At 36.7% G+C, this 9,381-nt stretch overlaps 1 protein-coding gene across 1 annotated transcript; it reads left to right on the top strand.

Moving 5' to 3' along the window:
• Window positions 1-3,477: 3,477 nt before the first annotated feature.
• On the top strand, window positions 3,478-7,836 carry cltrn (collectrin, amino acid transport regulator). Its single transcript, XM_054603071.1, has 6 exons — window positions 3,478-3,587; window positions 3,818-3,876; window positions 4,150-4,235; window positions 4,432-4,548; window positions 5,990-6,184; window positions 6,278-7,836. The coding sequence occupies exons 1-6, from the start codon at window positions 3,521-3,523 to the stop codon at window positions 6,393-6,395; spliced, it is 642 nt and encodes a 213-aa protein (XP_054459046.1). The 5' UTR covers window positions 3,478-3,520; the 3' UTR covers window positions 6,396-7,836.
• The last annotated feature ends 1,545 nt before the right edge of the window (window positions 7,837-9,381 follow it).

The following is a 9,381-nucleotide window of genomic DNA, read 5'->3' as shown; positions in this document are numbered from 1 at the left end:
ATCAGCCTGCAGGGGGCGCTAGAGCGCAGGAGGAGATGCCTGCCTGGTCTTTAACCTCCCATAATAATAAAGAAACATAATAATACATGTTCATTCTATTCGAGGGGTCACATTCTGGTGTTTGTATGGAGATGTGATAGAAATATAAATAAAGATCAATAACATGAGACTCTATTCTCAAAATAAGGATTTAAGGCCTCATAATTATGACTTATCTGAGATAGTAAGTCATAAATATGAGATACTAAGTCATAAATATAAGATAGTAAGTCATAGATGGAAATACTAAGTCATTATTATAAGATGCAAAATCATAATTATGAGTTACTAAGTCATACTTATAAGATAATAAGTCATAATTATGAGATTGTTAGTCATAATTATGAGATACTAAGTCATAAATATAAAATACTAAGTCATTATTATACAAAAGTAAGTCATAATTATGAGTTACTATGTCATACTTATAAGATAGTAAGTCATAAATATAAGATAGTAAGTCATAAATATGAAATACTAAGTCATTATTATACGAAAGTAAGTCATAATTATGAGATTGTTAGTCATAATTATGAGATACTAAGTCATAATTATGAGATAGTAAGTCATAATTATGAGATAGTAAGTCATAACTATAAAATAGTAAGTCATAGATAGGAAATGCTAAGTCATTATTACAAGAAAGTAAGAATTATGAATGTCTTTGGGTTTTTAACTCAAAAAACAAGTCAGTAGGCAATACACACCTATGTGGAAAGTAATATTCATACCTATGTTTTTATTAGTGTATAATCAGCTGAAACTATGAATTGATTTTGTTATCTTATAATGAGCCCTTCATATCTACAAAGGGAGATATACATTTTATATACATCTTACCAAGAGGTTTGGGAAACACTGGTTTAATCTTTGACAATATAATTCTGAAAGTTACCTGTCTGGCTGTCAGATAAATGTAGTGCAGTGAAAAGTACAATACATCCCTCCTTAATATGGAGTAGAAATTTAAAGTAGCATAAAATTGAAATACTCAAGTTCAGTGCAGTATCATAGAACCTTTATTCAGTTATTGTACTTTATAAGGTTCCAACAGTAATACAAATATTCTGAATGAGTTACCATCACCGTTCATTCTGCAAAGACCTGCAGCACAACGTGCAACACTCCAGTCAAATAAAGCAGATAATAAAACACAGTCATTTAAAATAATGACTGTTGATCATTATTAGTGTCTTTAGTAAAAAGAATGAGTTTATTCTAGCTTTCTTTTGTCAACGCCTCTGCTGCCATCTTCTGTTCACCTTCAGTACACGCAGTCTGTGGTTCTGTGGTTCTGCAGCTGAAGTCAAACAAAGAAATGAGACTTTTCCATCGGCTGAACTGGAACCAACTAACTAATTACAAAATAAATCAGTGGAAGTCTGCTCCACATTGTGAAAAAAGATGGACTTGTGTTTTACCTCCGTTTGTTAAGTTCATCCTCAATAGACTTTTCATTTGGATGGAAGAGAAAATAACAGCACAAAAACACAAAACAACTACTTTATTTTAACCGATCATATATATATATATATATATATATATATATATATATATATATATATATATATATATAGTGTATATGATATAGGAGGCTTTAAGGGGGATGATTATAGGGACTTATTGTAGCAAAAACTATTTGATAATGTGTGTGGAGATTTGTTTATGTGTATAAAATCTTTAAGTGCATCCGGAGATTTGTGTACGTTGAAAAAAAAACTTGAAATCTGTATTAAGATTACCATTAAAAGAATGATAAAGCAGCAGCTTCTTTTTATGGAGACTGGTTTAACTGTCAGTAGGTTGATTTCGCATTCTTCCATCATGTTTTGTTTGTTTTATGGGAGCAGAAGATGGTTTATAGCCGAGCGTTCAGATTAAGGTTTTAAACGTCATCAGAGAGACTTTGCCTCATGTGAGTCAACTTAGTTTCTTATAAACGGCTTCGTCAGGTTTCCTTCACTGGTTGAACAATTAACCAAATTGCATGAAGGATTGTCAGAACAGAATAGATGATTAACCTCAAATTGACAGGAATCTTCATGAGATTGTCTGTTGAAGGTTATCTCACCTTCCTGTTATGAATAGTGGTACCACACTGATCTACTGGAGATGTGTACTAATACCACTACTAATACAAACATACTGATAGATATCACCTGGAAACCTCCTCAGCTTTCTGAAATGTTGTGTTTAAATATGCAAATGAGTCAGTTAGTGCTCATTTTCATACATTGACAGAACATAAATGTGAACACTGGATAACGTCAGGTTCAATATTCTTGTTTCATTTTGTTGACATATTAGAGTCAAAGGTTTTTACAAAGGGAATTTATGATATCTCTTTGTATCATAAATCAGAAATGACTGTCAACAGACATAAAAACAATTCATTTTCTCCATGTTTCTAGTGATAAATGTTGTATAAATCAGGCTATGAATGATATCTGAACAAACCCCTCTGTGTTAACCTTCAGAATATAGAGAGGAATGAAGCTGTAAAGTTTGGTGTATGTAAGAGCTACTGAAGTGGAGATTTCTGGATCAGAGTCTGAGAAAAAACTCATTTAGAGAAAACGTCCTTTAAAGATATGTTTAGTTAAATTACATACATGTTGAAGACTCTACAGGTGAATAGGGTAAAAAAATAACTAATAGATATCAACATGAAACTTCACCAGTTGATTACTGACATTAAGATGATTATTTTTTGTATTACAAGTTTTCTGAAATGTTATGTTTAAATATGCAAATGAGGCATTATCTAATGGTAACTTTTGGTGAATTTAGGAGAAATCTACAGACGCAAACAGAGAAAGTAGTAAAATAAATGTTTTCTTTCCACTAGTCTGAAAGAAGACGTGTTATGGAAGAAAAATAGACCAAAATATGTAAATGTATCAGTGCATGAAGAACAGTTAAAGGAGGCTTAATACCGTCTCAGGCTGACATTTACTAGTTCGGGTCACTGTGAGCCGTATTTCGTTCGTACCATCCACATCCTTGTGTTTTGCCCTGCGAGGAATGCTGCTCTTATCTTAAACCAATGAGCAGAAGGTCAGATGCTTCATTCTTTTTCCTTTTTTTTATTCGATACTAATTTGCATTTTCCTGTTTTCATGCCACAAAAACAAAAAGTGGACAATATTGCTACTTTAACACACAAACTGAACCTCTATTACGCAGGTTGTACTGTACTGAGTAAACACACTGTGTCTCTCTTTACCTACCTGACTCCATGGAGGCTTGAACAAATAGTGAAGCAGCTCTCACTGCAGCACTTTAACGTTTCCATGTTGTGCAGCTGGTTTACGAGGACGGGTTAGTTGAGGTGTGTCTTAGTTTAACCATTAACTCCTGGAGACTTTCATCCAATGACGTCCCTCTGCTGACCTCCTCAAAAAAGAATCACTGCGTTCCACTCCAGCCCCCCTTTTTTGTAACATTTGACTTTATTTTGCTTTCCTGTTCTGTGGGAGAAATGTTGGAACAGATCTTTGTCCTGCTTTGTCTGTCATCTGCTTTGGCACAACAGCTCTGTACGCCAGGTGAGACACCGTACCTTAAAACTATGTTGTATTCACATGTTTATCCTACCAAGAAGCCAGCAGCCAAACAGGGATTGTTTGTATTTCTCGGTGGAATGCAGCTTCTCGTCTGAAACCAAATCGGATTAGACAAATGCCTCCGTGTGACATCAACAATTACACTGAATAATGCGTGCATGGCTTTCTGCCATGTTAAACCCTCCTAACAGTGCATTTAAATATCTTTATAGATGCCTCAGACGGCTACAAAGTCCGACTCAGCATCAAAACTGCTCTGGGAGATGAAGCTGTACGTATGTGATTCAACATTCACCCGCCTACACAAAACAACCAAAGCATCAGATCATGATTAGTCTTTGACTATTATTTTGTATGCTGTTTTAATACTGTAATAATAATACATTTTTCATATGAACTGATTATTCAAGCAACGAGCTGCTCTTATAAATATTAATATGCTGAATATTGTCCAGAATTCACTGAGTGGACAAGGTCCAGTCTGGTGATCATTCAACCTTAAAGGTTTCTTCTTTCTGAAAAACATCTGTTGTTGTTGTTGCAGTATGTTTGGAATAAAAATGAAATGTTCCTGTTCCGAGCAACTCTGGCTTTTGCCATGGGCGCTCACTTCACCGGGCAAGAATACGCGTAAGAAAACTTTTGTGTTTTTCTCTTTTGCTTCAAAAAACAAACAAAACAGGAATACTTATTTCCGTTCATAAAACAGGCACACTTACCGTAAAGCTGTAATATAATCTAAGTCTGCCGTAATGAAGTCAGTGACTCACGGTTTATGGTCATGTCATGGCTCTGATGTCTTTATTGTGTTGTGAAACTCCACCAGTGTGTCAAACATCGTCGTGTGCAATGAGACGCCCAGAGTGTCCTTCTGGTTCGTGGTGACGTCGCCCGCCAACACTTCACTCCTCATCAGTAAACCAGATGTGGAGGAGGCCGTGAGGTAATCATCAGCATGACACTGGTGCTCCTCTTCTCAAATCCCTGTTTAGAAATATTATTCATGTTCTCTTTGGCCATGCTTTCAGAGGTCAGAGGTCACATTCAGAGAGTCAATAATCTATATTTCTCATGTTTGGGTTTGATGCAGTTCTATAGTAACAGTATCTTTATTTATATATATATGGATAAATGCTGTAACTGTATAACTATGTGATATGTGTGCAATTGAATAGATTATGCAGTTTTTCTGACATGCGCATGACTATTGACTAGTGAGTTCCAGATATATTAAATATTAATTTGTTTATAATCTTTTTTCTTAAGCTGGCAATGATTCAGTTTTGCAGATGCTAACTAACGACTGGTTTATATAAATCATTCAGAGAGCACAATAAGATAAAACTGAGACTTTCAGCTACAAAGCAACAGCTAACGACAGCGACCATAAACTAACGAGGAAGGAGTATCATAGTTTTCTTTGCTTGTCTGTGTTGTATTGTTGTGAATACAACTTTTAATTTCTATAAAGAAGAATGTGTTATTATGCTTACATGTGAATGCTTTTTTCTGTCTACCATTAGCTGGAATTAGCCGCCATATAAGCTCACAGCAGAGAATGTACCTTAAGGCCGCTGTAGCAAAGAGCTCCTGCGTATTATTGTGAGCTCAGGTGGCGTGTGTTGCATTGGGGAAATTGAACTCAAAGAATGCGTTTGTTAATGTTTTATTTGGCTAACATCTGCTAACATGAGCCGCCATGTAAGCTCTTACCAGACCAAGTAAATCTGTAGTAGCTGTAAACCTCTGAATATAACTGTAACCTACCTTTAACTTTCATTTCTATAAAGACGAACATGTTATTACGCTAACATGTTATTACGCTAACATGTTATTACGCTAACATGTTAATGTATTATTGTGCAAATATTAGCTAAAATAAGCGGCCATATAAGCTGATAACAGACCAAGTGAGGCTGAAACAGCAAATCTGTACTGGAAAAAAAAAAGGGTGCATTATTATGGTTATGAATTCAACTTTCTCTTTTAGAGGAATTATGCAAACATCTTATTCTGAGATGGACCTGCAATACATTTGGGAAACCGTTTTAGTATTGACGATCTGAGTGAGTACAGAGGTCAATGTTTGCTGCGTTTTGGATAGTTGCAGAGACATGCAGAGCATATGAGATGTATTTTTTCCTCTGGCCTCAATGTAGGTGACTAAGAGGATTTAATAACATGGTGTTATTAACGTTGTCTGGATGCCTTCTGGCCTCCTACATGTGGCGGTTTTCCAGGTCAAGTGATTTGAAAGGACATTTTGGCACATTTAATCATAAGTTGCAAACTGTTGCACCAACATTTGACTTTTAACAGACACAACGACGGCCTCAAATCAGCCAGTACTCAAATTTTAAATCTAATCTATTTTTTTCCAATAGAAAGTCAAGGCGCCGCATCAACAGTGCCTTTCTGCTAACTGACAAAACCCTGGAGTTCATCGGCATCCCCCCCATCCTGGAAGCACCGATGGAACCCGACACCCCTCAGTGGCTCATCGTGTTCGGGGTCGTCATGGGCGCCGTCTGTGCCGGGATCATCGTCCTACTCGTCTACTCTCTGGTCCAAAAGAATCGGTAAGCAGATGATTAGAAATGCCTTATATATTTAATCATTTTTGTAAATGTGATGCACAGAGTTCAGTCCGTCTTCTTTCTTCTTTCTTTCAGCAAAAAGAACAAGAGGAGTGTCGATGAGGACGTCGAAGAAGAGACGCGGGTGAAAGCGGTGGACAATGGCGTTTACAACATGTCATTCTCAGACGATGAGCGAAATACACAGATGTAGAACTATGAAAACAAAAAAAAGGTTATTAAGCTGCTCCAGGTGGACTTTTGTTGCACTTTTCAAAAATCATTTTTAAAGTTGTAATTTATCATAAATTTGCCATTTCAATGATTTAATATGAAGTCTAAACATTTATTCACTCTCATTATCTGCTGCTTTAAAAGACAAACAAGCACTTGCAGTTTTTTTTACGTCTTTCATTTTCCAAGTCTGAGTTGAGGGATGATAAATTGAAGATCTCTGCATGAGATAGTGTATGTGCATGGATTTCTGGTGAATGCACCAACCGATAATTCTACTGTATATTAAAACAACTGTTTGTTTTTCATTCAGCAAACAGAACGAGATGGAAACCAGCAGACACTGGTCCCATTTAAACCAGGGGCTCATTTCCAGCTCATTACAATCAAATATGTGTATGTAAAATGAATTAATCCTGATATTTGTACGCCTTTTCATGACACAGAACATACATTTATCGAGATGCATCTCTGTATTTTTCTAATCAGGAACAATTACTATGCTACAGACTGGTTCTGTTCTATATTTAAACTTTCACTTTCTTGCAAAACTGTGACTGATTTTGATGTGATCGGATCAAAACGAGGCCCGGCGGTGATGTCGGCTGTCAGAGGCTGGATGTCTGCTATTGTTTTGTTTGCTGCCATTCTCCTTGTTTTTTTCCAGAGCGACAGAAGGGAAACCCCCTGCAGTCAGGAGCAGCTGCAGTATCGTAGCAGCGACCCTCAAAGAAAGGAAATGATCTTTATGGCTGGATATATATCTATATGACTTGTATATGCAGAGATGTGTGTAATCTGTGTTTGGTTCCCTTTAATGATCAAGATGCAGGTCGCATTTTGTGTTTTTTGTCTTTTTTAATATAAAGAGTTTTTGTAGGCCTGAAGAGGTATTAATATTTCCAGTCTGATAATTAGGTGACATAGTTTGTGTAGCACTAATATACTGACATATTATTAGCTTACTAATAGCTCTTGAGCTAATGAGGGAATGTACAAAAATGATTACGCAACAAACTTCCCCCAATATTTCAAAAATATGATGGTAATAAATTCACTTTGTCATTAATAAATAAGAATGCAAAATAATTTGAAATGGTGAAATTAGTAATGGCAGAAAATGATGAAAAGCATAACTCCCTATTTACCAGATATCCCAGTCATTCTTAATGTTTGAACCAAGAGCCGTCACCTTATACGACACATTTAACATAACTTTATTGTAAAATATTGCCCTCTTTGGAGATATAACAATCAACCTCCTGTTATGCCGAGTGAAGCCATTGCTTAAAGTGTCTTAAAGCTGCATTCTCTCTCCTGTCCACCAGGGGGCGACTCCTCTGGTTGTATAGAAGTCTATGAGAAAATGACTCTACTTCTCTCTTGATTTATTCCCTCAGTAAACATTGTAAACATGAGTTTATGGTCTCAATCTCTAGTTTCAAGTCTTCTTCAATACAGCATGATGTTCATTTAGTAAATGATGCTCCATTTAGAGTCAAACAGACCATAAAGCAGGGGATGCTTTAGGGCGGGGCTACACACTGATTGACAGGTCCACACCAGAGACGTATACGGCGTCTCTACGTCACTCCTCCTCAGTCCATATATTGTCATTACCTTTCATTAGTTGTGAAAAAAAAACATGGCGACGTCTGTAACACAGAATTTCCATCCTGTCCCTTACCTCCATATGAATATTAACATGGAGCCATAAACAGTGTAACGCTGAGCCACATTAGAAAACATCTGCACAACCAAAATCTAGTAAATCTAGTTCCTTTTGACACACTATGGGCTTATTTTATATATTATATCATATTATTATTATTATACAATCACCAACATTTCCAGCTGCTGTGTTGTGATTTTCCCATCATCCTCTTGGATGCAGTTCACATGTCTGTCTTTAGGTGGCAGCATCGTACCGTCGGTCCTCTTCACGTCTCTCTTTAAAGTGAGTCTGAATGGCATCACCTCTTTTGCACATTTGAATTTCAAACGTGTTTTTTAATTCCCTGTTATTTTATTTTTATCTAACTATTTGGTTTTTGAAGTGGTGATACAGAGAGTCTATATTTAGTCCATCGTTAAATGAAATCTGTCCCTGATCTCTTGGGTGAGGACACGTCTCCCTTCTCTTGGGTGAGGACACGTCTCCCTTCTCTTGGGTGAGGACACGTCTCCCTTCTCTTGGGTGAGGACACGTCTCCCTTCTCTTGGGTGACATTTCTGCAGCAGTTAGCATTCCGCCAGAAGAAACCCACTGTGCTCTGACACAACGCAGCGTGGTGATGACTCGCTCTCATTGGCACTGGGTGTAATATCTCACTCCTCTTCCTCTGCGTTTTGCTCTCTTGCCTGAGGACCTCAGCTTTTTCTTTTTTTACACCTCATTTTTCTTGTCAGGACTCCAAAGATTTTCTGTCAAATTTAGTTTGAAAGCAATCTTGTTAGATGAAGGGACAAACCCCCCTCTGGAGGATGATAGGATGTGGGAATAATTACAGAAAATAAACACATTGTTATCATATTATGGAGAATAATGTCATTATTCTAATAACCCATCCTGAATAATAAATGAGTTTTGAAATAGCTATGGAAATGAGTCAAATGACAGAATAATATTACACAATGTCAAAGTTGTTTTTTGCTGCTTCATCACAGGAACAATAGCTGTTTGTGCCGCACTGAATAATGGCTTTAGTCTATTTAAAAGGTGGGAGATGAATACGCCTTTGGAGATATTCTAAATCTGCAAACGCAATAGTGAATTATAATTAATCTAGCGTGGGTGAAATTATGTGGAACGTTGTTTGTCTGTCAGCAACAGTTTAATAATCAAAAAATCAGATGCTTGATTTCCTGTGTGGATTCCGGTATAAATACCCCCCACCCCCAACCCCCACCCAAAAACAATCGTCCACTCGTGAGCGATAAACCACGGAAGCAGAAGCTGACATTAA

Source organism: Anoplopoma fimbria, chromosome 8, assembly GCF_027596085.1.
Source record: "Anoplopoma fimbria isolate UVic2021 breed Golden Eagle Sablefish chromosome 8, Afim_UVic_2022, whole genome shotgun sequence".
NCBI classification, from domain to species: domain Eukaryota; kingdom Metazoa; phylum Chordata; class Actinopteri; order Perciformes; family Anoplopomatidae; genus Anoplopoma; species Anoplopoma fimbria.
Note: the sequence above shows the minus strand (reverse complement) of the source record. Positions and strands in the feature narration are given on the sequence as shown.